This window comes from Kogia breviceps, chromosome 13 (genome assembly GCF_026419965.1).
Source record: "Kogia breviceps isolate mKogBre1 chromosome 13, mKogBre1 haplotype 1, whole genome shotgun sequence".
In the NCBI taxonomy this organism is placed as follows: Eukaryota; Metazoa; Chordata; class Mammalia; order Artiodactyla; family Physeteridae; genus Kogia; species Kogia breviceps.
In genome coordinates, this window is record NC_081322.1 from 29,787,972 (window position 1) to 29,814,919 (window position 26,948).

The 26,948-nt window shown below is 38.1% G+C and overlaps 1 protein-coding gene across 2 annotated transcripts in view; it reads left to right on the top strand.

Annotated features, from left to right (window-relative positions):
- UFL1 (UFM1 specific ligase 1) overlaps nucleotides 1-26,948 on the top strand; it is a 64,249-nt gene that overhangs the window by 15,752 nt on the left and 21,549 nt on the right. Inside the window, exons 3-6 of one of the 2 annotated variants that reach the window (XM_059083163.2) lie at nucleotides 6,789-6,893; nucleotides 12,512-12,609; nucleotides 13,137-13,251; nucleotides 15,305-15,435. In XM_059083163.2, coding sequence (XP_058939146.1) covers nucleotides 6,891-6,893; nucleotides 12,512-12,609; nucleotides 13,137-13,251; nucleotides 15,305-15,435 — 347 coding nt within the window. In that variant the 5' untranslated portion in view covers nucleotides 6,789-6,890. The remainder of the gene's footprint in view (nucleotides 1-6,788; nucleotides 6,894-12,511; nucleotides 12,610-13,136; nucleotides 13,252-15,304; nucleotides 15,436-26,948) is intronic. The other variant, XM_059083162.2, reaches the window with a different exon arrangement.

Sequence of the window (26,948 nt, forward strand, 5' to 3'; positions counted from 1 at the left end):
TTCATTTGCAAATATTTTCTCCCATTCTGAGGGTTGTCTTTTGGTCTTGTTTATGGTATCCTTTGCTGTGCAAAAGCTTTTAAGTTTCATTAGGTCCCATTTGTTTATTTGTGTTTTTATTTCCATTTCTCTAGGAGATGGGTCAAAAAGGATCTTGCTGTGATTTATGTCGTATAGTGTTCTGCCTATGTTTTCCTCTAAGAGTTTGATAGTGTCTGGCCTTACATTTAGGTCTTTAACCCATTTTGAGTTTATTTTTGTGTGTGGTGTTAGGGAGTGTTCTAATTTCATACTTTTACATGTAGCTGTCCAGTTTTCCCAGCACCACTTATTGAAGAGGCTGTCTTTTCTCCACTGTATATCCTTCCCTCCTTTATCAAAGATAAGGTGACCATATGTGTGTGGGTTTATCTCTGGGCTCTCTATCCTGTTCCATTGATCTATATTTCTGTTTTTGTGCCAGTACCATATTGTCTTGATTACTGTAGCCTTGTAGTAGAGTCTGAAGTCAGGGAGCCTAATTCCTCCAGCTCCATTTCTCGTTCTCAAGATTGCTTTGGCTATTCGGGGTCTTTTGTGTTTCCATACAAATTGTGAAATTTTTTGTTCTAGTTCTGTAAAAAATGCCAGTGGTAATTTGATAGGGATTGCATTGAATCGGTAGATTGCTTTGGGTAGTATAGTCATTTTCACAATGTTGATTCTTCCAATCCAAGAACATGGTATATTTCTCCACCTATTTGTATCATCTTTAATTTCTTTCATCAGTGTCTTATAGTTTTCTGCATACAAGTCTTTTGTCTCCTTAGGTAGGTTTATTCCTAGATATTTTATTCTTTTTGTTGCAATGGTAAATGGGAGTGTTTTCTTAATTTCACTCTCAGATTTTTCATCATTAGTGTATAAGAATGCCAGAGATTTCTGTGCATTAATTTTGTATCCTGCTCCTTTACCAAATTCATTGAGTAGTTCTAGTAGTTTTCTGGTAGCATCCTTAGTATTCTCTATGTGTAGTATCATGTCATCTGCAAACAGTGACAGCTTTACTTCTTCTTTTCCTATTTGGATTCCTTTTATTTCTTTATTTTCTCTAATTGCTGTGGCTAGAACTTCCAAAACTATGTTGAATAAGAGTGGTGAGAGTGGGCAACCTTGTCTTGTTCCTGATCTTAGTGGAAATGGTTTCAGTTTTTCACCATTGAGAACGATGCTAGCTGTGGGTTTGTCATATATGGCCTTTATTATGTTGAGGAAAGTTCCCTGTATGCCTACTTTCTGCAAGGTTTTTATCATAAATGAGTGTTGAATTTTGTCAGAAGCTTTCTCTGCATCTATTGAGATGATCATATGGTTTTTCTCCTTCAGTTTGTTGATATGGTGTATCACATTGATTGATTTGCGTATATTGAAGAATCCTTGCATTCCTGCGATAAACCCCACTTGATCATGGTGTATGATCCTTTTAATGTGCTGTTGGATTCTGTTTGCTAATATTTTGTTGAGGATTTTTGCATCTATGTTCATCAGTGATATTGGCCTGTAGTTTTCTTTCTTTGTGACGTCTTTGTCTGGTTTTGGTATCAGGGTGATGTTGGCCTCATAGAATGAGTTTGGGAGTGTTCCTCCCTCTGCTATCTGTTGGAAGAGTTTGAGAAGGATAGGTGTTAGCTCTTCTCTAAATGTTTGATAGAATTCGCCTGTGAAGCCATCTGGTCCTGGGCTTTTGTTTGCTGGAAGATTTTTAATCACAGTTTCAATTTCAGTGCTTGTGATTGGTCTGTTCATATTTTCTATTTCTTCCTGGTTCAGTCTCGGCAGGTTGTGCATTTCTAAGAATTTGTCCATTTCTTCCAGGTTGTCCATTTTATTGGCATACAGTTGCTTGTAGTAATCTCTAATAATCTTTTGTATTTCTGCAGTGTCAGTTGTTACATCTCCTTTTTCATTTCTAATTCTATTGATTTGAGTCTTCTCCCTTTTATTCTTGATGAGTCTGGCTAATGGTTTATCAATTTTATTTAACTTCTCAAAGAACCAGCTTTTAGTTTTATTGATCTTTGCTATTGTTTCCTTCAGTTCTTTTTCATTTATTTCTGATCTGATCTTTATGATTTCTTTCCTTCTGCTAAATTTGGGGTTTTTTTGTTCTTCTTTCTCTAATTGCTTTAAGTGCAAAGTTAGGTTGTTTATTCAAGATGTTTCCTATTTCTTAAGGTATGATTGTATTGCTATAAACTTGCCTCTTAGAACTGCTTTTGCTGTATCCCATAGGTTTTGGGTTGTTGTGTCTCCATTGTCATTTGTTTCTAAGTATTTTTTGATTTCCTCTTTGATTTCTTCAGTGATCACTTCGTTATTAAGTAGTGTATTGTTTAGCCTCCATGTGTTTGTATTTTTTACAGATCTTTTCCTATAATTGATATCTAGTCTCATAGCGTTGTGGTCGGAAAAGATACTTGATACGATTTCAATTTTCTTAAATTTGCCAAGGCTAGATTTGTGACCCAAAATATGATCAATCCTGGAGAATGTTCCATGAGCACTTGAGAAAAATGTGTATTCTGTTGTTTTTGGATGGAATGTCCTATAAATATCAATTAAGTCCATCTTGTGTAATGTATCATTTAAAGCTTGTGTTTCCTTATTTATTTTCATTTTGGATGATCTGTCCATTGGTGACAGGGGGGTGTTAAAGTCCCCTACTATGATTGTGTTACTGTCGATTTCCCCTTTTATGGCTGTTAGTATTTGCCTTATGTATTGAGGTGCGCCTATGTTGGGTGCATAAATATTTACAATTGTTATATCTTCTTCATGGATCGATCCCTTGATCATTATACAGTGTCCTTCTTTGTTTCTTGTAATAGTTTTTATTTTAAAGTCTATTTTGTCTGATATGAGAATTGCTACTCCAGCTTTCTTCTGATTTCCATTTGCATGGAATATCTTTTTCCATCCCCTCACTTTCAGCCTGTAAGTGTCCCTAGGTCTGAAGTGGGTCTCTTGTAGACAGCATATATATGGGTCCTGTTTTTGTATCCATTCAGCCAGTCTGTGTCTTTTGGTGGGAGCATTTAATCCACTTACATTTAAGGTAATTATTGATATGTGCATTCCTATTACCATTTACTTAATTGTTTCAGGTTGTTCTTGTAGGTCTTTTCCTTCTCTTATGTTTCTTGCTTAGAGAAGTTCCTTTAGCGTTTGTTGTAAAGCTGGTTTGGTGGTGCTGTACTCTCTCAGCTTTTGCTTGTCTGTAAAGGTTTTAATTTCTCCATCAAATCTGAATGAGATCCTTGCTGGGTAGAGTAGTCTTGGTTGTAGGTTTTTTTCCTTCATCACTTTAAATATGTTCTGCCACTCCCTTCTGGCTTGTAGAGTTTCTGCTGAAAGATCAGATGTTAGCCTTATGGGGATTCCCTTGTGTGTTATTTGTTGTTTTTCCCTTGCTGCTTTTAATATGTTTTCTTTGTATTTAATTTTTGACAGTTTGATTATTATGTGTCTCGGCGTGTTTATCCTTGGGTTTATCCTGTATGGGACTCTCTGTGCTTCCTGGACTTGGTTGACTATTTCCTTTCCTATATTAGGGAAGTTTTCAACTATAATCTCTTCAAATATTTTCTCAGTCCCTTTCTTTTTCTCTTCTTCTTCTGGGACCCCTATGATTCGAATGTTGGTGCGTTTAATGTTGTCCCAGAGATCTCTGAGACTGTCCTCAGTTCTTTTCATTCTTTTTTCTTTCTTCTGCTCTGCAGTAGTTATTTCCACTATTTTATCTTCCAGGTCACTTATCCGTCCTTCTGCCTCAGTTATTCTGCTACTGATCCCGTCTAGAGTATTTTTCATTTCATTTATTGTGTTGCTCATCGTTACTTGCTTCCTCTTTATTTCTTCTAGGTCCTTGTTAACTGTTTCTTGCAATTTGTCTATTCTATTTCCAAGATTTTGCATCATCTTCACCATCATTATTCTAAATTCTCTTTCAGGTAGATTGGCTATTACCTCTTCATCTGTTAGGTCTGGTGTGTTTTTATCTTGTTCCTTCATCTGCTGTGTGTTTTTCTGTCTTCTCATTTTGCTTATCTTACTGTGTTTGGGGTCTCCCTTTTGCAGGCTGCAGGTTCGTATTTCTATCTATTTTTGGTGGCTGTCCCCAGTGGCTGAGGTTGGTTCAGTGGGTTGAGCAGGTTTCCTGGTTGGGGGGACCAGTTCCCCTGTTCTGGTGGATGAGGCTGGATCCCGTCTCCCTGGTGGGTAGGTCCACGTCTGGGGGCGTGTATGGGGATGTCGGTAGCCTTACTGTGATTCTGGGCAGCCTCTCTGCTAATGGATGGGGCTGTAGACCTGTCTCGCTCTTTGTTGGGTATAGGGTGTCCAGTACTGTTCGCTGCTGGTCCTTGAGTGAATCTGGGTCTTGGTGTTGAGATGGAGATCTCTGGGAGATTTTCGCCATTTGATATTACGTGGAGCTGAGAGGTCTCTTGTGGACCAGTGTCCTGAGGTTAGTTCTCCCACCTCAGAGACACAGCCTTGACACCTGGCTGGAGTGCCAAGAGCCTTTAATCCACACGGCTCAAAACAAAAGGGAGAAAAAAGTAGAAAGTCAAGAAAGGAGGAAGGGAGGGAAGGAAGGAAGAAACGAAGGGAGGGAGGAAGAAAGGAAGGGAGGAAGGAAGGAGGGAATAAAGAAAGGAAGGGAGGGAGGAAGAAAGGAAGGGATGAAGGAAGGGGGGAATAAAAGGAAAGGAGGGAGGAAGAAAGGAAGGGAGGAAGGAAGGAGGGAATAAAGAAAGGAAGGGAGGGAGGAAGAAAGGAAGGGAGGAAGGAAGGAGGGAATAAAGAAAGGAAGGGAGGGAGGAAGAAAGGAAGAGAGGGAGGAAGAAAGGAAGGGAGGGAGGAAGGAGGGAATAAAGAAGAAGGGAGGGAGGAAGAAAGGAAGGGAGGAAGGAAGGAGGGAATAAAGGAAGGAAGGGAGGGAGGAAGAAAGGAAGGGAGGAAGGAAGGAGGGAATAAAGGAAGGAAGGGAGGAAGGAAGGAAGGAGGGAAATAGGAAAGGAGGGAAGAAAGAAAGGGGAGAAGACAAAATAAAGTAGGGTAAAATACAGTTATTAAAATAACAAGATAATTATTAAGAAGAAAAATTTCTATTAAAGAATAAAAAAAGACCCCCCCCCCCAAAAAAAAAATGGTCGGTCTAACCCCAGGACAAATGGTGAAAACAAAGCTGCACAGACAAAATCTCACACAGCAGCACCCACATACACACTCACAAAAAGAAAGAAGGGGAAAATAATAGTATATCTTGCTCCCAAAGTCCACTTCCTCAACCTGGGATATTTCGCTATTCAGGTTTTCCACAGATGCAGGGCACTTCAAGCTGACTGTGGAGCTTTAACCCGCTGTTTCTGAGGCTGCTGGGAGGGACCACCCCCTCTCTTTGTTCGCCCAGCTCCTGGGGCTCAGCCCTGGACCTGGCCCCGCCTCTGCGCGCAGGTCGTCCAAGGGCGTCTGCCCTTCGCTCAGAGAGGGCGGGGTCAAAGGAGCAGCGTTAACGGAGCAGCTGATTCGTGGTCTCTGGCTCACTCAGGCGGTGGGGGGGGGCACGGATGTGGGGCGAGTCCGCGGCGGCAGAAGCCGGCGTGACGCTGCACCGGCCCGAGGCGCGCCGCGCGTTTTCCCGGGGAAGCAGTCCAGGATCCCGGGACCCCGGCACTGGCGGGCTGCACAGGCTCCCGGGAGGGGCGGTGTGGAGAGTGACCTGCGCTCGCACACAGGCCTCTTGGTGGCGGCAGTAGCAACCCTAGCGTCCCACACCCGTCTCTGTTGTCCGTGCCGACAGCCGCAGCTCGCGCCCGTTTCTGGAGCTCCTTTATGTGGTGCCCTTAATTCCCTTTCCTCGCGCCCCAGGAAGCGAAGAGGCAAGAAAAAGTCTCTTGTCTCTTCGGCAGCTCCGCGCCCGTTTCTGGAGCTCCTCTAAGCGGCGCGCTTAAACCCCTCTCCTCGCGCAGCAGGAGGTAAAGAGGGAAGAAAAGGTCTCTTGCCTCTTCGGCAGCTCCAGACTTCTCCCGAACTCCCTCCCGGCCAGCCGTGGTGCGCTAACCCCTTCAGGCTGTTTTCACTCTGCCAACTCCAGACCTTTCCCTGGGATCCGCCCGAGGCTCAGTTCCCAGCCCCGCCCGCCGCGGCGGGTGAGCAGACAAGCCTCTCGGGCTGGTGAGTGCTGATCGGCACTGATCCTCCGTGCGGGAATCTCTCCGCTTTGCCCTCCGCACCCTGTTGGCTGCGCTCTCCTCCGCGGCTCTGAAGCTTCCCCCTCTGCCACCCGCAGTCTCCGCCCGCGAAGGGGCTTCTAGTGTGGGGGAACCTTTCTTCCCTCTCGGCTCCCTCCCACTGGTGCAGGTCCCATCCCTATTCTTTTGTCTCTGTTTATTCTTTTTTCTTTTGCCCTACCCAGGTACGTGGGGAGTTTCTTGCCTTTTGGGAGGTCTGAGGTCTTCTGCCAGCGTTCGGTGGGTGTTCTATAGGAGAAGTTCCACGTGTAGATGTATTTCTGATGTATCTGGTGAGGAGGAAGAGTGATCCCCGCGTCTTACTCTTCCGCCATCTTCTCGCTCCCTCATTTTGACTTTTAATTGTAATTTTTCCTTTAATAGCCAAAGCAGATGTCACCATTAATGACTTTAGTGTTTTTCTAGGTATGAGAGGAGGCAAGAATTTGGGATCAAAAACATCCTTACCTGAAAATATCTAACTATCTGAAGGCCTGTTCTGTCACTTTTTCCCAGAGCACAGAGTGCCTCATTTCTGATTTCCATCCCGAACTCTTTTCATGGGATGTTGAAGGTCAGCAGCTGAAGCAGCTCATGATTTAATCCTTGTAGAGGTAGATGGTGAGTGCCAGTTTCCAGTTGGTAGGGCCCTTTATAATCATAAATTTGAACATGGTTTGGGCGGCATTTTATGACCATTTTGTACCATGGTGCTAGGAATGTTCATTCCCAGGTTTGGTGAAGATTTTGCTGACAGGCCACTCACTCTGCTATTTATTACTGGACCAGGCCTTGTTATCAGTAACCAAAAGTCTCTGGACCACCTGTCTTATGATCCAGGAAAATATTCCCTCTTGTTGCTTCCTCCCATAATCTAGAGTTATACTGTTAACAGTCATTGATTTCATATGAGACCATATATCATTATTTTATCAGAGATCAGTCACACATTTGGTAATGTAAGAAATAAAGAAACAGGCAATAAAAAATAATATAGCTAGCAGTATTAGTAAGGTCAGAAGTAAGGATTTAAGTCAAGAACTTACATTAGGTGCATCCTAGTATATCCCCAAGTTATCTGTCTTAGTCTGTTTTGTACCACTTCATGTCTTTAAGGGAAATTATATACATTGGCACTGTCCAGAAGACATTCAGCTTAATTTCCTAATGTTACTAGGCTGGTTATCCTTAGTATAGTCTAATTGTTCCTTTAAACTTAAATGATCATAGCCTGGTGTTAATCTCCAGGTTGTACATCATGGAGTATGTTATCTTTATCCAAAGGTTGATTATAAAGTTAGGCTTCAGAAAGAAACTTAGAATGTCCCTTTAATAATTTAATTAAATTTTGTAACAGTATAATGTTAACAGCAAGGAACTGTCTGGGAAGTGAGTCTTAGTAGACACAGGCCTTAATTAACAAAACTAGAATTTAATATTTAGTGAAACATAATCCTTTTTCTAAAATTGCCCTCATTTCCACCAAACACAGCCAAAACCAATTTGTTTTCAAAATAAGTTTGGTCCATTGACCACATAGGCTCCTCCATACTGACTCTGGTGTAACTCCTCAGAAGGAGTCTCAGACTAAATTCCCAAAAGGTCTCTCAAGGCCAAGAAAGCCATGCCAAAGGCCTGCCATCAGATTTTGCTTAGGTGGATTTCTGTCTTCTAGAGGTCCCTAAAATATTTTGAGATTCCTGTACATGTCAGGAGGCAGTCTTTTTTATTTACCTGATAAGGCTGTTCATAACCCAAGGGTCTCCAATTTCTGGAGGGACCAGGCAAAGAGAAAAATGTTTTAATTTTATCCTCAGGTGTAAATTACCAAATTGTTGTAAGCCATAAGTAGCTTGAGAAGGGCTTTTCTGTATCTGAAAAATAAAGATTAGAAGTTGGTAATATGTCAAAGTCATAAAAATTAATCATATTTACCAGTTCATTTAATCCCATGTAATTAATTTTTGTTCTGTTTGAGTCCGCTTTTTCCATTAGTTTTTGTTGACCTTGCCTGATGATTGAGGATGATAGTTACAGTGCTAATTTCAAGACGTTTGTGTTAAGGCTTATATGATTTGTCGAGTGAAGTGGGTGCCTCGATCACTGGAGGTTGAAGAAAGTATACCCCAAGTGGAAAACACATTTTTTAACCATTTCCTTTTCATTGTGAGGGCATCAGCCCTGCAGCCAGGGAAGGCTTTAACCCATCAAGTAAAAATGGAGTTTGCCAGGGAGCTGGGAAAAGCCAGGTGGCCATCTTGGATTTCCCATAGCCCTGACTATTTAATTTACAGCTATTGTTTACCCATTTTAAATTCCCTGATTTAGGAATAGACCATTGCCATGTTACAAGGACATCAGGATGGCAGAGTCTGACAGTCAGGGGTTAATCTTTGTAGAAGCAGAGTGAACTTTATCTACATGTGTCATGATCTTTACAGATTCTGTTGTTGTTACTTTTTATTTGACAATGTTCCTCCTGTAATTTAATCTGTCAAATAATCCCAGTTAGTGATATTTTTCTGAGATGCCTCAGGGGCCCTCTGAAGTGCCTTGAAATTAGCTGGAGTTCAGAAGAACTTTAATTAGATTTTGACACTTGGGAAGTTTGTTAAAAAATATCAGAAAGTTTTAAAACACTTAGTCAGATAGAATCATAGATCATTGTGAAATAATACTTATTTACTCAACCAAAGTAACAGAAGATTTCAAAAGCAAATACAAATCACCTAAAGGAAAAGAAATTCACACAGTCTGTTATTAAAAGCAGCATTCCAAGAAAACTTCTCTTAACAGAGAGAGAAAACTAAATTCCAGTCTTCATATCTTCTATCACCGACAACGTATATTCTACTTGCTTCACACATTGAAATGCTTCCCTTATCATTTTAGTAGCTTATGTATTATACTTGTTAACCCTTAAAAACCTTAACCTCTAGTGAAAACCAAGAGGAAAGCAATTGTGAACTGTTTGTCGTATTGGCATTTCCTGATTAGCAAACTTAATATACTCCATAACCTCTAAAAACATGCATTTTCCCAAAGCACAGTTTCTTTTCTCAATGTAGTACAAGGCATGTGTCTAATAAACCCAAACATCTTTAGTTTCCCTCTTGCGAGAAGACAAATGTAGGTGAATTAGATTTGTTCTGCGATCAATATTCCAGTATTTTATCTTAAAAATGATTTAGACGTTTAATGACTTTTTTTTTGCTCCGTCTAATGACTTCTTATCGTTTGACTTGATTTAGCAAAACTAAAGTTTCAAGGTACCAAAAATCTGGAAAAACTAAAACATAATTATTCCCACAGTGTTTACGCAAAAGCTTTTATCCCATACCAAGTTAATTCTCTTGTTGACAAATGTAACTGATACAGTGTGAACTTAATGACTTCCTGTAAACCTAGGTACAACAAAGTATTATACTTAATATTGATGACTCTAAAGACATGTCTGTATTAATAAACTAACTTTAATATCAAATATCAATTCAATACTGAATATTTCCCAGGTCACGTGAACCTGAAATTTGTTTAGCTTAGCTCCTCTTTTATATAGAATTGTTTCATTTGTAAGCACTTACTTTTCTTTCACCAATTAAATAGAGTTCATTTACGAATTAGCCTCAGCAATATTATCCACAGACAGAGACACATACTGAGATATACATAAATCCAGACAGACAGAGATCTCACAGTTTCTGCTTGAGGTTTAAAATACCTCTCTGCTTTTTTTTTTCCCTTGGCTTGAAGTTCTACTAATTAACCCTAGGCTGAAGTCTCAGGCAAAGTGGGCTGTGTTTGTCTCTCAAGGACATGATAAGAGTTAACTTCAGGCTTTCTCCTAGGCATATTTTTGTTCTTTCAGGGTCAGAATTCTGAAAAAATAGTATTTTAACAAGCTAGCTTAATTGCATATGCAGAAAGAACCAGTTTTGCAATTTCAAAAGAGTTTTATCTTAACCAGTTTTTTCTGGAGTCTGAAGAGTATTGTGGCCACACAGTGTCAAAAAAAAAAATCATCTTTTTCTGTATTCATAGTTTCATAGTTAGAATTTAGACCAAAGAGTACTCAAATTGGCCCTGATGACAGAGGCAGACTGGCTGATACATTGTAGTCCCAGGGGTACCTTCCATGGTGTTTATGACTAAAAGTGGACAGAAAGAACAAAAAAAACTTAGTGCCCTGGGAGTGTTTCTGAGGGGTGTTTTTTTTTTTGGTTTAGAAGGAGATCCTCCCATGTTGAATAACCTGCAGCCGAGAACAGGGCTCCTAGAAATGAAGTCCAGCATCCTGGAAACATTACTAGGAGGCACCTGGAGGAGATTCAGAGTGTCCTCTGAATGTCTTTTGATCTTAATGCTGATGGACTTTGGAGCATCCTCTACTCCCCCACTGATTTCTAACCAGACATCTCTGGTCAGCTTTGGTTCCTTGCACAGGGTGCCCTCCCTTCTTACCTGGGGTGGACATTTGAACCAGTGCAGAGCAGTTACCGGTTTTCCCTTAAGCTTTATAGACATCAGATCTCCCCTATGTCCTATAACAAGATTTCCTACTGGGATGTACTCCTCAGGATTGAGCATTTGTAAAATTTATGACATGATCTGCTGGGGATTGGCCAGCCCAATAGGCTGTCCATAGCAGTGTAAGGGCTGCCAAAGCTTGAGGGGTGGGGGGGTCTGAGAGGTAAAAGGAGGAACTCTTGGAAGAATTGGAGTTGGGAAACATAATTATTTCCAAAGTCATATGCCCTGGTGTTTTTTGTAACAAAGATAAGACCTCAGGGAGCCTGTGCACACTCAGCCGGACAAAGACAGCATTGGCAGTTTCAAAATAAAAAGCAAAAGATCTTCTTCCAGGAGGGTGTGAAAATATATAGTGAAAAACAGACCCTTATGTGCCAGAAAAGTAGGAAAGAAAGGTGCAGGCCAAAGGAGAAGGTAAGGAAGATAGTGTAAGCAGAGGTCTCTAGCCATAGTTGAGCAAAACCTGCAAGTTACCTTGGAAGCAATCCAAGGCATGGCACCAGATGACATCAGCAGGTGAGAGTACCTTGGCCCTTGTCTTCTTGGGAGAAAGAATTTCACAAAGAGACATTGTAAAGCAGGCACAAGATTTATTGGAAGCACAGTATGTGCAAAGAGAACAAAGAACCAGTTCATTTAGAGCAAAGCAAAAATACGCACCCAGAGGAGAGTGCAGGCATCCTCCCTAATGAGGAGCACACCAGAGTGGTGATTTAAATCACTTATATGGAGGCAGTTTTTCCAAGTGTTTTTCTCTGGCCAGTCATCTTGCTTCGCTTCCAACCTCTGACCTGACCCAGGGCGCTTCTCCATATGCATGTGCATCTTTTTGCCAATATGGATTCCAGTGCAGCAGCCTATGGGACATTGATAGCACCTATTATGGGGTAGTGCCCCTCCCTTTTTGACCCCTGAGGAGTCTTTCTGCACATGTGCAGTCAGGGAGGTCTCCTGACCTCAGGAGTGATAGATGTGGTCATCTTATCTCTTTATTCTGGCAGAGCTCAGCTCCTGCCGTTAGCTTTGTCCTTGAAGTGTCTAGGGAACACAAAGCTCCAATTTACTCTGCCTGACAGACTCTTAGCTGTTCGGCCCAGGGGCCCATCTACCTCCTACCTCAGAACCACCAGCCAGGATCTGCCAAGAAGCCTTGTTCACGAAGCCGACAGCAGGTTTGGCTGACATCTTAGCAAGCCTGAGAACCACAGCAGGGGCTGAGATGCATGGGCCAGCTTGATCCCCTGAATTCTGGCCTGCAGAGCCTCTCTTGAGCGAGAGAGCCAGGGCTGGGTTGATCCTTGGGCCAAGTGGCTGCCTGTGGGGCGGCAGTCTGGCGACTGCTCCGAGGCAATGGGCAGTTTGGGTCACAGACTCACCCACTCACTGCATGATCTCTGGTGGGTTGGGACTTGCCTGTTGCACCCCACCAGACTCCCTGGGCTCCAGGAGGGACTCTGGAGGAGAAAAGACCCCTGAAATGGTATAACTTCTTAATATGAACTTTCTTAGCAAGTGAAAATATCCTTGTTCAGAAGTGAAAGTAAATAAGCAACAAGCCTCTAATTTTTTATTTGAGACTTTTTCTAATATTTCATATCAATTTGAAATTCACCTAAGGGTGAATAAGTTTTTTTTTAAGTTCTAAATATGTAATTTCAAACTTAAACAGTATGAACTTATCACTAATAGAATTTGTACTTATTTTCCAGGCGATTAATGTGGATCTGACTCATATTGAAAATAGAATTGGTGACATTGTTAAATCAGAAAAACATGTTCAGCTAGTGTTGGGACAACTGATAGATGAGTAAGTATTTAAGAACACTTTTGTTTTCATTTATTGTCAGTAAATTTATACTTAAATTTAGAACAATTGTGGCCACTTCAGCATTTTGTTTAGAACTCTTTTAGTGCTGATTCTCATTGTAAGGATCATTGTACTTAAAAAGTAAGTGCTTGATTGTGTGGAGTACTTGGAAATGATATAAACTTTAATTTTTTCTATTGTTTTAAAGCGACACAAAACATAATTTTTATCATCTTTTCTGTATGAGTTTAACTCTGAAAGCAGAATTGTTCCAAAAATATTAATGAAAATGATTGCAGAATTTTAATTGTTGAAAACAATTTCAGCATTTATTATTTGATTAACCTTACATTTAGTTACATTGATAAGAAAATTTTCAGAATATGAGTAATGAATGGTGTTTACCTAAACATATCATATTCATTACTTTTGGGGCATACCTCATTGCATCAGGAATTAAACATAATAGATAGAGGAAAATTATTATTCCTAATTGGGTTTTTCCTTTTTTTAAAAAAAACTATTAGGAACTATTTGGATCGGTTAGCAGAAGAGGTAAATGATAAATTACAGGAAAGTGGTCAGATAACCATATCTGAACTGTGTAAAACCTATGATCTTCCCGGAAACTTTCTGACACAGGTATTTTTTTCTTAATACTATAATATGTCTTTTCAGATAAATAAAAGAATTTTAATGGGAGGGAAGAAACTAGACCTTCTTACCATTAATTGATTTTTTGCAAGTGTTTGACTACTGATGTTCTAGCAGTATATTTGGGGAATACTTAAACATTGATGGCTCTGATGAGATTGTTTAGAAGTGATTGTAATCTTCCTGAACCCAGAGACACCCTAAACTTAAGTAGACTTAAGTTCTAGGCCTGCTTTGGTGCAGTAGCAGGTATACCATAAGTGTATATGTTTATTTAATGTTCTGATAACAGCTGTGCAGAAACTTTAACGAGGGTATCATCAGTTCTGATTGCCTAGTTATATTTTAAGAAATAACTGATGAAGACTATAATTTAGAAGGGGTGCTACTGTCATCTTGTGTGGTAAAGGTCAAGGCTGATGCTAAACATCCTGCAGGGCACAGAACAGCCCTTCCCAACAAAGAATTTTCTTGCCCAAAATGTAAGTAGTACCAACATCTTTTGATGTCACCTTTTTTCTTCCTCTAAACTGTCAGTGTGACAGGAAGAGGAACCAAGGAATCACTTATATTCCCTTAATTTTTGGTACTTGTGTCAATACTCAAATCAGATATCTTGATTTATAGTGTAATAACAATGCAACCTGAAAATAGAGGCTAGTTCCTTGTTGTTTCTTTTTTCTTAAAGTGATTTGACATTTTAGAATTATAGAAGTCCATTTGGTACAGTGGAAAGTGCATGGGCTTCGGAGTTAAACAGACCTTGATTTGAATTCTGTCTATGACACTGCTTAGTTATTCAGTGTCAGGAAAATTATTTCATGTCTTTTGTGCTTCCAGTTACATATCTGAAAATGGGAATAATTGTCTCTTTCATAGATCTCAGTGAGGTTATATTCATGATATATCTACTGAAATGGCTGGCACAGTGGAAGTACTCACTAAATGATGGTTTTGTTTTGTACTTACTGCAACAAATAAGGGAAAAGCCAAATCTCTTTTTAGGTATACTTTAACTTACCAAACCATAATTGCATGAGATTAATTTATAATACAACAGATTTACTCATTTGAGCTGAGTGATTTCTCCTAATTGCATCTAAAATACCATTTAGGGCATAGATCTGTTTTACCAAGCATTTCAGGAGCCTGAGCTCCTGAGCAAATGTATGTAAATCACAGAAGGTAAAAAAAAATTTTTAGACACTTTTAAATAAAAGTATCAGAACAGATTCAAATAATTTCTTATAAAATTGTGCTACTGATACATTTTAGAAATATGTATAGTTTCTTAATATTTTTCAGTTTTAATTTTTCTCAGTATCACAGGCAGTATTCTAAAAGCTCATTAAGAAGTTGTTTGGAAAGCATTTGTCTGTACTATAAAAGTATCAGCCAAGCTGACTTGAGTAGATTTAACTTGTCCTGGGAAGGCAAATATGTCCAGGCTTATTTTATATGTACCTGATCCCAGTCATAGTGTAGCTGTGGAAAAATACTCTCTTGAGATTACCAAGAAATCAGGTTGTCTGTCAATATAGATTTCTGGACACAGTTTGTTAATATTTGCATCACAGAAGATAACTTTTCAGGTCTTATGTTTCCCTAGGTCGCAGAATCTTGGAATAACATTTATTTCCCTCTGTTAGTGTTAGAGGCTCCATATAGGATCCTCTCCAAGACCCATGTATATGTCTTGGCTGTCTATGTGTCAGACTGCCTATATCTAGAAAATTGGTTAATCAATCTCTTTTATTTTACCATAGAAATAGGCCTTATTTTAGCAAGTAGCTGAGCCTTTTAACATTCAGCTATTTGATTCATTCGATTTTTGTCTCTGCCATAAGATTATGAAGTTTCCTAGATCCTAGGTCTTCATTTTACCTTATATATCTTGTTAATTCATGCTTTCTGAAATTATTCAATCATATGATTAATACAGCATCAGCATGCAACATGACTCTAGTAAGACCGTACAAATGTAAATGTGTAATTTTGTTCTTTCAAATTAATAAGAATTTTCATCCATCTTTACCCTCAGGCACTAACTCAGCGACTAGGTAGAATTATTAACGGACACATTGATCTTGATAACAGAGGAGTAATATTTACTGAAGCTTTTGTAGCTAGACATAAAGCACGCATCCGTGGGTTGTTCAGTGCTATTACCCGGTAAGCATATTTTAAATTATGTATATTTTTACATTTGCTTGATTATTGTTTGCTTTTTTTTTTAAAGCAGAATCGCATTCAGGACCCTAGTTTATTAAATAGACAGAAGGCAGCTTCTGTGAAATAGGAATGGGGATTCCAGAGCCCTAGAATGTAGCCATACTCTCTCCAACCCACAGCACATCTCCTTTACTCGCCTGCCTTCACCATCCTTATGACCCCAGATGTACTTCTGCAGAACACCCAGATCATATATAAAGTCACCCTGTGATCGTGGAAAGAGTATGCAGTCAGAAGTTCTTGGGTCATATCCCTATCACATAGTAACCTTGTGACCTTGAGTAGGTAGGTCAGTCAGTCACCTAACTTCTTTGGGCTGCAGACGGGGCTGGATGATGTTAGAAGTTTTTTTTTCACTAAATAACATTCTAGAATTCTAATGAATAACAATTTTACTTTCAAAATCACTTGAACTTAATGTTTGGGGCCTTGTAACAAACTCCAGTGTGGAATTAAGAAAACCTACATTCTCAATTCTCTCTTTTCTTCTGTGTCATTTAGTTTATCTCAGTGGTTTTTGGGGTCCCACCAGCATTTAAATGTCCACATTTCTTCATTTTAAAACAATCAAACCTCTCTCAACCACATATTCCACACCCTTTACCATCTTTTTTATTCCTTAGAGTGAAACTTCTTGAATTGATGTCTACAGTTACTGTCTCAGTTTTCTTGCTTTCAGTCACTTCTCAACTCACCCGTCTTCTACAACTTACATAGCAATGATGTCAGTATCATTAAATCTAATGGGTATTTCCTTTCCTTGTTTTACTTTATAGCACCATTTAACCCCAATTATGGCTTCCTTCTTGAAATGTTTTCATCTCTCTCTCTTTTTTTTTTTTTTAACACTATACTTGCCTGGTTTCTTTTTACCTCTTTTGGCTGTACCTTATTAGGCTGTACTTTTTCTGGCTCTTCCTCCTTTCATGAGCCTTGAAAGTTTTGTTTCAGGCCATCTTTTCTTCTCAGTCCTGTACTGTCTGCCTAGGTGCTTTTACCTTTCTTCTAAGTTTCACACTCATACTATCTGTACAGCATCTCTGTTGAAGTGTTTTATTACAAGTGCCTCAAATTCAGCATATTTAAAATAACTCACTACTGTCCCACTTTCCACCTCTTATGAATTTATTCTTTTACAGGTGTTTCCATTACCAGTAAATACCATCATCAGGTTGGTTTTGCCAGAAAACTGGGAGTCCTCCTTTATGCCATCCTTTCTCTTACCTTCCTTTCTGTAACACAACATCTTTTGAATTCATATTTTAAATATTTACGTAATTTTACTTCTCTGACATCACCATTCTTACCACTTCAGTCCATTTTTTACCTAGACTGTTTTAGGAGCTTTCTAACAAGTCCCCCTTCTTCTACTCTTATTACCTTTCAGGACATTTTTTCGTGGCAGCCACAGTGATTTCTTTTTGTCATTCAACAAATCAAAAGCACGCATTGAACACCTAATACATTCAGGACCCTGATGGAACAAAAGACTAAAAGGATAGAAGAGAGGCCTTGCAATCTAATGCAACAGTTTTCTTTCTCTCTTTCTTCCTTTTTTTATGTCACACTTACAGAAAAGTTGCTAGAGAACCTTTTTTTTTTTTTTAAATTCTGTCCCATTTGAGAGAAAGTGGCTGACATGATGTCCCATTATCACACTTTAGTCTGTATTTCCTACAAACAAGGGCAACGTCCTATAAAACTACAATACAAACATCAAAATCAGAAAATTGACTGTGATCCATTACTACCATCCAGTCCTTGGATCCCATTCATGTTTTACCAGTTGTTCCAATAATAATCTTTATACAGAAAGGATCCAGTTCAGAATCACATAGGGCATTTAATTGTCATGTCTCCTTAGTCACTTTCAATCTGGAACACTTACCTTACTTTCATGACCTTGACACTTGAAGATCAAAGGCCAGTTATTTCGTAGAATATTCAATCTTTCCTTTCTGCTACTTTGTCATACTTATATTCAGGTTATGCATCTTTGGCAGGAATATCACAAAAGTGATTATATGTTCTTGTCATTGAACCCTATCAGGTGGCATACAATTTTGATTTTTCCAGTTACTGATGAGGTGCATTGTGACTTCTTAATAAGGAGATATCTGCTAGGGTTCTCATAAAGATTCATGTTTCCCTTTATAATTAAGTATTTATGGGGAGAGCAGTTTGAGATCATGTGAGTTACCCTGTTTTTCATCAAATTTTCAGTTTATTCATTTATTAAATCGCTGTGGACTTATGGTTTTCCGTATTATTCATTGGATTATAATCTATTGTTACCATTATTTAGATTTTCAAATTGGCTCTGGTTTAGCTAGTGGAAGGCCCTTCAGGCTGGCTTCTGTGTCCTTTTGACATGTCCACATCATTCTTCCAACACTTCTTTTCTTTCTGGCACAACAAGAAGTTCCAGGCTTAGTTCATACTTTACCTGTTCCAACCTTGGAATCAGCCATTTCTCCAAGGAGCCGTGGTTCCTTTTAGTAGAGTATAGTATTTAGAAACCAAGATCTGGACAATAGATTGTTTATTGCTGTTTGGTTGTTCCTGCTCCCAAGCCCTCTCAGCAGACAAGCTAAGGTATACACGTTACACAATTATATACACCCCCCTATATATCTATATTTTTGTATCTTTGTGTATCAGGAACCATGAGTTCACACTGATACCTCCAACACTCTTAAGTCTTGTTCTAGGTTTCTCCTTTTCCATAATTGTAACTCCCTTCTCTGTCCATGGGAAACCTAGCTCCCATTATCCTTAATGTATTTACTTATTTGATTAATTCCCCTTTATGTGACTGATCTCCCATTTGCTGCTACAGCTGTCTTCCCTATGTGGATGTCTTCTTTACATAGGCTCTGACAGCTTCCACCAGATCACCCTTCTAACACAAGAACAGTAGTTTTTTCCAGGAGAGGAACTGAGTAGCTGAGTGATAGGAATGGAGGGGGACTCTGTTTTGTAACATTTTTGTACCCTGAACATTTATCACTTAGTCAAAAAAACAAAAACTAAAAGTGTATTTTTCCTATTAACAAATATTTATCCTTTTTCTTTGACTAGTTACTGTGAATGAGTGTAGTTATAATCTGGTTCAGCAAATAATATTTTCCTGACTCATAGTAGCCCTGAGTTTCTCTGTATTGGAGGTATTATCAAACCATGAGAGCAAAAACAAATTTGAAGCCAAAAAAGATGTTGCTAGGCTGTGTGGCTTCTAGATAGTTCCATTTAAGGTAATGTATCTTCATATTTGCCTCTTAAATACAAGGACCCAACTCACTTTTCTGGTCTAACTTCAGAGAGAAGACCTGCATCTCTGATTGAAAAGGGTTTATGTTTATTGTTACTATAGGTAGCCAGAAAGAAGAGCAGGAAGTAATTAGTGAGAAGAATGAGATATATAGGTATACTAAGCTACATTGTATTCCAGATTGAAATAATTCAGCAGCTAAGTTTCATTGTACAAAAAAAGCTAGAAATTTTATGCAATGCAATTAAACTTTTATTGAACACCCACAGTAAGTTATGCACCCAGCAATTTTAAGATAAAGTTCTTCAAGGTGCCCTCCGCATTTTTGTAGGAATGTGTTCAGGTAGAAAGGAACAGAAAACAAAAAACATGAGAAGGTTGTAATAAGATAAACAAACAGAGGAGAGCAAACTTCACGTAATTGGACCTGATTGGTTCGGGCGGGGGGGCTCTAGATAATTCACCTGAAAATTTTAGGTAAAATAGTGTAATACAAACCAAATTGATCTATATAGGAATTTGGTAAAAATAATAGTTTAATCAAAAATCCCCAAACACAGCGGTTTTAAGTATTAATTCATATTTTGACAACTGTTTCTGCTCTCCCAGGTTTGTCATAGGGAAAATATATAACATTTTAAATAATCAACAAGAATCAAGTAGTTGGAATAACTTAAAAGTTTTTTAGTTATATGCATAAGAATAAAAACACAGACTAAACCTAAACCAGAGAACTGGTATAATTGGCTTAAAATGAATAGGGATGAAAAAAATTGGAGTCAGAAAAAAGTCTAGACCTTTTTTTTCAAGTTTCCTTTACTTAAAAGAAATTATAATTATTATAAAAGAAAAGCATTCACAGGGATCTATCCAAAAGAAATGAAAACATATCTCTGCACAAAGGCATGAAACAAATCTTCATAGCAGCATTATTCATAATAGCCCAAACTGTAAATAATCCAGGTGTCCATCAACTGATAAATGGATACAAACAACAAGATATGGTATATCCGTATGCCAGAATGCTATTCAGCAATAAAAAGGAGTGAATACTGATCCGTGCTTTATTATGCATGAACCTCAAAGACATGCTAAGTAAAAGAAGCCGGACACAAGAGACCACATACTGATTCCATTTATAAGAAATCTCTAGAAAAGCACATTTGTAGAGGCAGAAAGCAGATCAGTGGTTCTCTAGGTCTATGGGTGGCAACAGGAATTAACTGCAAACATCTAGGAAGGAACTTTTGGGGTGATGGAAACTTTATAAAACTGGATTGTGGTGTTGGTTGCTCAGCTCTCTATTAATTTATTGAGATGGTTGAATTATATACTTAGAATTGGTTAGATTTATATGTAAATTTTGTATATCTCATTAAAGCTGTTCAAAAAAAAGAAATGTATAATCATTACAAAAAATACTGATAAGCAAAAGAGAGAAATTAAAGTGGATTTCTCCCAGTCATACACCCTAACTGGAATACAGAATTCCAGTTTCCTTTCAATATGTACATGATCTCATTTTTCTTCAGAAATGGAATCATATAACATTCACTGACTTCCCAGGTGAGGACAGCCTCACAGAAGAAATGGAATGAACAAGAAATTAACATACAATAAAGGGCAAGACAGATAGTCAAGAGTCACCAAATTTGAGGTGAAATTTTGATGGGAAAGTAAATTGATCCCAGAATGGGAAGACAGATCAATTACCTGGTATTTCAATAGCATAATTCTGCTTAAGGATGTAAAATTTGATGCAGTTTTGTTTTTTTTTTTAGTTGATTTACAGTGTTATGTTGGTTTCTGGTGTTCAGCAAGCAATTCAGTTATGCATATATATGTGTATATATATTTTTCTTCATGTTCTTTTCCATTATACTTTATTACAGGATACTGAATATAGTTCCCTGTGCTATACAGTAGGACCTTCTTGTTTGTCTATTTTATATATAGTAGTTTGCATCTGCTAATCCCAAACTTCTGATTTATCCCTCCCCCACCCCTTTTCCCCTTTGATAACCATAAATTTGTTTTCTATGTCTGAGTCTGTTTCTCTTTTGTAAATAAGATCATTTGTATCATATCTTGTATCATAGATTCCATATGTAAGTGATATCATATGGCATTTGTCTTTCTTTGACTTCACTTTGTATGATAATCTCTAGGTCCATCCATGTTGCTGCAAATGGCAACTAATTCTTTTTTATGGCTGAGTAATACTCTACTGTGTTTGTGTATATATATATATCACATTTTCTTTATCCATTCATCTGTTGATGGACACTTAGGTTGCTTTCACATCTTGGCTATTGTTAATAGTGCTGCTGTGAACATTGGGGTGAGTGTATCTTTTTGAATTACAGTTTTTGTCTTTTCTGGATATATGCCCAGGAGTGAGATTGCTGGATCAAAAGGTAGCTCTATTTTTAGTTTTTTAAGGAAACTCCGTACTGTTTTCCACAGTGGCTGCACCAATTTACATTCCCAGCAACAGTGTAGGAGGGTTCCCTGTTCTCCACACCCTTTCCAGCATTTATTATTTGTAGACTTTTTGATGATGGCTATTCTGACCCATGTGAGATGATAACTCATTGTAGTTTTGATTTGCATTTCTCTAATAATTAGTGATGTTGAGCATCTTTTCGTGTGCCTATTGGCCATCTTTATGTCTTCTTCGGAGAAATGTCTATTTAGGTCTTCTGCCCATTTTTGATTGGTTTTTGTTTTGTTTTTTTAATTGAGCTATATAAACTGTATATTTTGGAAATAACTCCTTGTTGGTCACATTGTTTGCAGACATTTTCTCCCAGTACATAGGTTGTCTTTTCATTTTGTTTATGGTTTCCTTTGCTGTGCCAAAGCTTTTCAGTTTGATTTGGTCCCATTTGGTTATTTTTGCTTTTATTTCTGTTGCCTTGGGAGGCTGATCTAAGAAAACATTGCTACAATTTATGTCAGAGAATGTTTTGCCAATGTTCTCTTCTAGGTGTTGTATGGTGTCATGTCTTACATTTAAGTCTTTAAGCCATTTTTTAGTTTATTTTTGTGTATGGTGTGAGGGAGTATTCTAACTTCATTGATTTACAAGTGGCTGTCCAGCTTTCCCAGCACCACTTGCTGAAGAGACTTGTCTTTTCTCTAGTGTATATTCTTGTCTCCTTTGTCGAAGATTAATTGACCATGGGGGTGTGTGGGTTTATTTCTGGGCTCTCTTTGTTTTCTGTTATTGTTGTTTTTGGCCATGTAGCTTGCAGGATCTTAGTTCCCTGACCAAGGATTGAACCTGTGCCCTTGCCAGTGAAAGCACAGAGTCCTAACCACTGGACCACCAGGGAATTCCCTGGGCTCTCTTTTCTGTTGCATTGATCCATGTGTCTGTTTTTGTGCCAATACCATGCTGTTTTGATTACTGTAGCTTTGTAGTATTGTCTGAAGTCAAGGAGGGTTATGCCTCCTGCTTTGTTCTTTTTCCTCAGGATCGCTTTGGCAACTCTGGGTCTTTTATAGTTCCATATAAATTTTAGGATTATTCTAGTTCTGTGGAAAATGTCATGAGTAATTTGATAGGGATTCCATAAAATCTGTAGATTGCTTTGGGTAGTATTAATATTTTAACAGTATTCTTCTGATCCAGAAGCATGAGATATCTTTCCATTTCTTTGAATCATCTTCAGTTTCCTTTGTTAATGTTTTGTAGTTCTTAGCATATAAGTCTTTCACTTCCTTGATGAGGTTTATTCCTAAGTATTTCTTTTTTTGATACAGTTTTTAAAGGGAATTTTTTTTTACTTTCCCTTTCTGATATCTCATTGTTAGTATAAAGAAATGCAACAGATTTCTGTATGTTAATCTTGTATCCTGCTACCTTGCTGAATTCATTTATCAGTTCTAGTAGTTTTTGTGTGGTGTCTTTAGGATTTTCCGTATATGGTATTATGTCATCTGCTTATAATGATAATTTTACCTCTTCCCTTCCAATTTGTGTACCTTTTATTGCTTTTTATTGTCTGATTGCTGTGGCTAGGACTTCTGATACTGTGTTGAACAGAAGTGGTGACAGTGGGCATCCTTGTTATAAATTTCAGCAGGCAGGCTTTCAGCTTTTCACCATGGAGTATTATGTTGGCTGTGGGTTTGTCATAAAGAGCTTTTATTATGTTGAGATATGTTCCCTCTGTACCCACTTTGGTAAGAGTTGTTATCATGAGTGGATGTTGAATTTTGTCAAATGCTTTTTCTGCAGCTATCGAGATGATCATGTGGTTTTTGTCTGTTCTTTCATTTATGTGGTGTATCATATTGATAGATTTGCTATGTTGAACTATTCTTGTGATCTTGGGATGAATCCCACTTGGTTGTGGTGTATGATCTTTTTTATGTGTTGTCGGATTCGGTTTGCTAATGTTTTGTTGGGATTTTCTACATCTATATTTGTCAGAGATACTGGCCTGTAATTTTTTTTTTTTGGTGGTATTTTTGTTTGGTTTTGGTATCAGGATGATGGTGACTTCATAGAATGTCTTTGGGAGTGTTCCCTCCTCTTCAGTCTTTTGGAAGAGTTTGAAAAGGATCGGTATATGTTCTTTGTATGGTTGGTAGAATTAATTCCCCAGTGCAGCCATCCCGTCCTGACTTGTTTGCAGGGAGTTTTTTTATTACAGATTCTGTTTCACTTCTAGGGATCATTCTGTTCAAATTAATCTGTTTCTTAATTCAGTTTTGGGGGACTGTATGTTTCTAGAAACTTGTCCATTTCTTCTGGGTTGTCCAATTTGATGGCATATAATTGTTCATAGTATTCTCTTATAGTTTTTGTTTTTCTGTGGTATCAGTTGTTATTTCTCCTCTTTCATTTCTTATTTTATTTAGTTCTCTCTTTTCTTCTTGGTTAGCCTGGCCAGAGGTCTGTAGGTTTTGTTTACCCTTTGAAAGAGCCAGCTCTTGATTTTATTGATTTCTTTTTTTTTTTCATTGCAGTTATAGATTTACAATGGTGTGTTTCAGTTGTACAGCAGAGTGATCCAGTTACATGTATATGTGTGTGTTTATGTATATTCTTTTTCAGATTCTTTTCCCTTATCGATTATTATAAAATATTGAGTATAGTTCCCTGTGGTATACAGTATGTCCTTGTTGTTTATCTATTGATATTTTATGTATAGTAGTATGTATATCTTAATTCCAAGTTCCTCATTTATCCCTCCCTCCTACCTTTCCCCTTTGGTAACTATAAGTTTGTTTTCTATGCCTGTGGATCTATTTCTGTTTTGTAAATAAGTTTATTTGTATATATATATTTTTTAGATTCCACATATAAGCAATATCGTATGATTTTTGGCTTATCTCACTTAGTATGATAATCTCTAGTTCCATCCATGTTGCTGCAAATGGCATTATTTCATTTTTCTTATGGCTGAGTAATATCCCATTGCGTGTGTGTGGATGTGTATGTATATCTGTCGCACCTTCTTTATCCATTAATCTATCAATGGACATTTAGGTTGCTTCCATGTCTTGTGTATTGTAAATAGTGCTGCAATGAACATTGGGATACATGTATCTTTTCGAATTATAGTTTTGTCCAGTTATATGCCCAGGAGTGGGATTACAGGATCATATGGTAGCTCTAGTTTTAGTTTTTTTAAGGAACCTCCATACTGTTCTCCGTAGTGCCTGTACACATTTACATTCTCACCAACAGTGTAGGAGGGTTCCTTTTTCTCCATACCCTCTCCAGCATTTATTGTTTGTAGGCGTTTTTGATGATAGTCATTCTGACTGGTGTCAGGTGATATCTTATGGTAATTTTGATTTGCATTGTTGAGCGTTTTTTCCATCTGTGTTGGCCATCTGTATGTCTTTGGAGAAGTGTCTGTTTAGATCTTCTACCTGCTTTTTGATTGGGTTGTTTGTTTCTATTTTTTTAAATCTCTTTTATTTATTCCCTCTCTGATCTTCATTATTTCCTTTCTTCTGCTGACTTTAGGTTTTGTTTTTTCTTCTGATTCTTTTAGGTGATAGGTTAGGTTGTTTATTTGAGATTTTTCTTAATTTTTGAGGAAGGCCTGTATTGCTGTGAACTTTCCTCTAAGGACTGCTTTTGCTGCATGCCATAGATTTTGTATGGTTGTGTTTTCATTGTCAGTTGTCTCAGGTAGTTTTAAATTTCCTCTTTGATTTCATCTTGACCCATTGTTTTTTTAGTAGCATGTTGTTTAGTCTCCATGTAATCGTTTTTTTTCTTGTTTTTCTTTCTGTGGTTGATTTCTAGTTTCATGCTGTTGTGGTCAGAAAACATACTTGAAATAATTTCTATCCTCTTCAATTTGTTGAGGCTTGTTTTGTGTCCTCGTATGTGGTCAGTCCTAGAGAATGTTCCATGTGCACTTGAAAACAGTGTGTATTCTGGTATTTTGGATGTAATGCCCTGAAAATATCAATGAAGTCTAACTATTCTAATGTGTCATTTAGGATCCCTTTTGCATTATTGATCTTCTGTCTGGAAGATCTATCCATTGATGTGAGTCTGGTGTTAAAGTCTCCTACTATTGTATTCCCATCAATTTCTCCCTTTATGTCTGTTAGTATTTGTTTTATGTATTCAGATGCTCCTATATTGGGTGTGCATATATGTTAAAGAGTGTAATATCCTCTCCTTGTATTGATCCTTTTATTATTATTCAGTGCTGTTCTTTATCTTTTTTTTTATGGTCTTTGTTTCAAAGTCTGTTTTCTCTGATACAAGTATTGCTACCCCCGCAGCCTTGTCACTGCCATTTGCATGATACATCTTTTTCCATCCCTTCACTTTCAATCTATGTGTGTCATTTGCCCTAAAGTGGGTCTTTTGTAGACAGCATGTTGTAGGCTCTTGTTTTTTTATCCAATCTGCCACTCTTTGACTTTTGATCGGAGCATTTAGTCTATTGACATTTAAGGTAATTATTGATAGATATGTATTTGTTGCCATTTTAAACCTTGTTTTCCAGTTGATTTTGTATTTCTTATTTGTTCCCTTCTTTTTCTTTTTGTCTTTCCTATTGTGGTTTGATGGTTTTCTTTTGTATTATGCTTTTGTTCTCTTCTTTTTGGTTTTTGTGAATCTATTGTATGTTTTGATTTGTGATTACGCTGTTTTTCAAGTATGTTATTAACCCATTCCTGTATCTGCTTGCTACAAACTGGTAGTCATATAGGCTCAAACACATTCTTTTTTTTTTTTTTTTTTTTTTTTTTTTGCGGTACGCGGGCCTCTCACCACTGTGGCCTCTCCCGTTGCGGAGCACAGGCTCCGGACGCGCAGGCTCAGCGGCCATGACTCACGGGCCCAGCCGCTCCGCAGCATGTGGGATCTTCCCGGACCGGGGCACGAACCCGTGTCCCCTGCATGGGCAGGCGGACTCTCAACCACTGCGCCACCAGGGAAGCCCATCAAACACATTCTTAAAAAAATAAAAATAAAAATCTGTATTTTCTTACTCTTCTCCCCCATAGTTTTTGATTTCGATGTCCTCTTTTGCACCTTCATGTTTATCCTTTTGCTGTTCATCGTAGTTATTATAGCTTTCACAATAACTTTTTAAAAATCTGTGTACTGGCTTATTTAAGTAATTTACTTTCCAGTTGTGATTTTTTTTTTTCTTTCCTACAGATACTTGCTTCTTTTCTATTGAGAGGAGACCTTTCAATATTTCTTTTAGGATAGGTTTAGTATTGCTGTATTCTTTCAGTTTTTGCTTGTCTGAGACATTCTTTCTCTCTCCTAAATGATAATCTTGCTAGGTAGAGTTTCCTAAGTTGTAGGTTTTTCCCTTTCAGGACATCGAATATATCTTGTCACTCCCTTCTGTCCTGAAACCTTTTTGTAGAGAAATCAGCTGATAGGCTTAAGTCGGTTCCCTTTGTAACTAATTCTTTGTTTTCTCTTGCTGCCTAGAAACGTCTCTTTAAACTTTTGTCATTTTAATTATAATATGTCCTGTTGTGGGTTTGTTTGGGTTCATCCTTTTAGGACCTTCTCTGCTTCCCATACCTGGATATCTGTTTCCTTCCTTAGGTTTGGGAAGTTTTCAGCCATAATTTCTTCCAATACGTTTTTGATCCCCTTTTCTCTTTCTTCTCCTTCTGGGATCCCTATGATTTGTAGATTGGCACACTTTATATTGTCCCATAGTTCTCA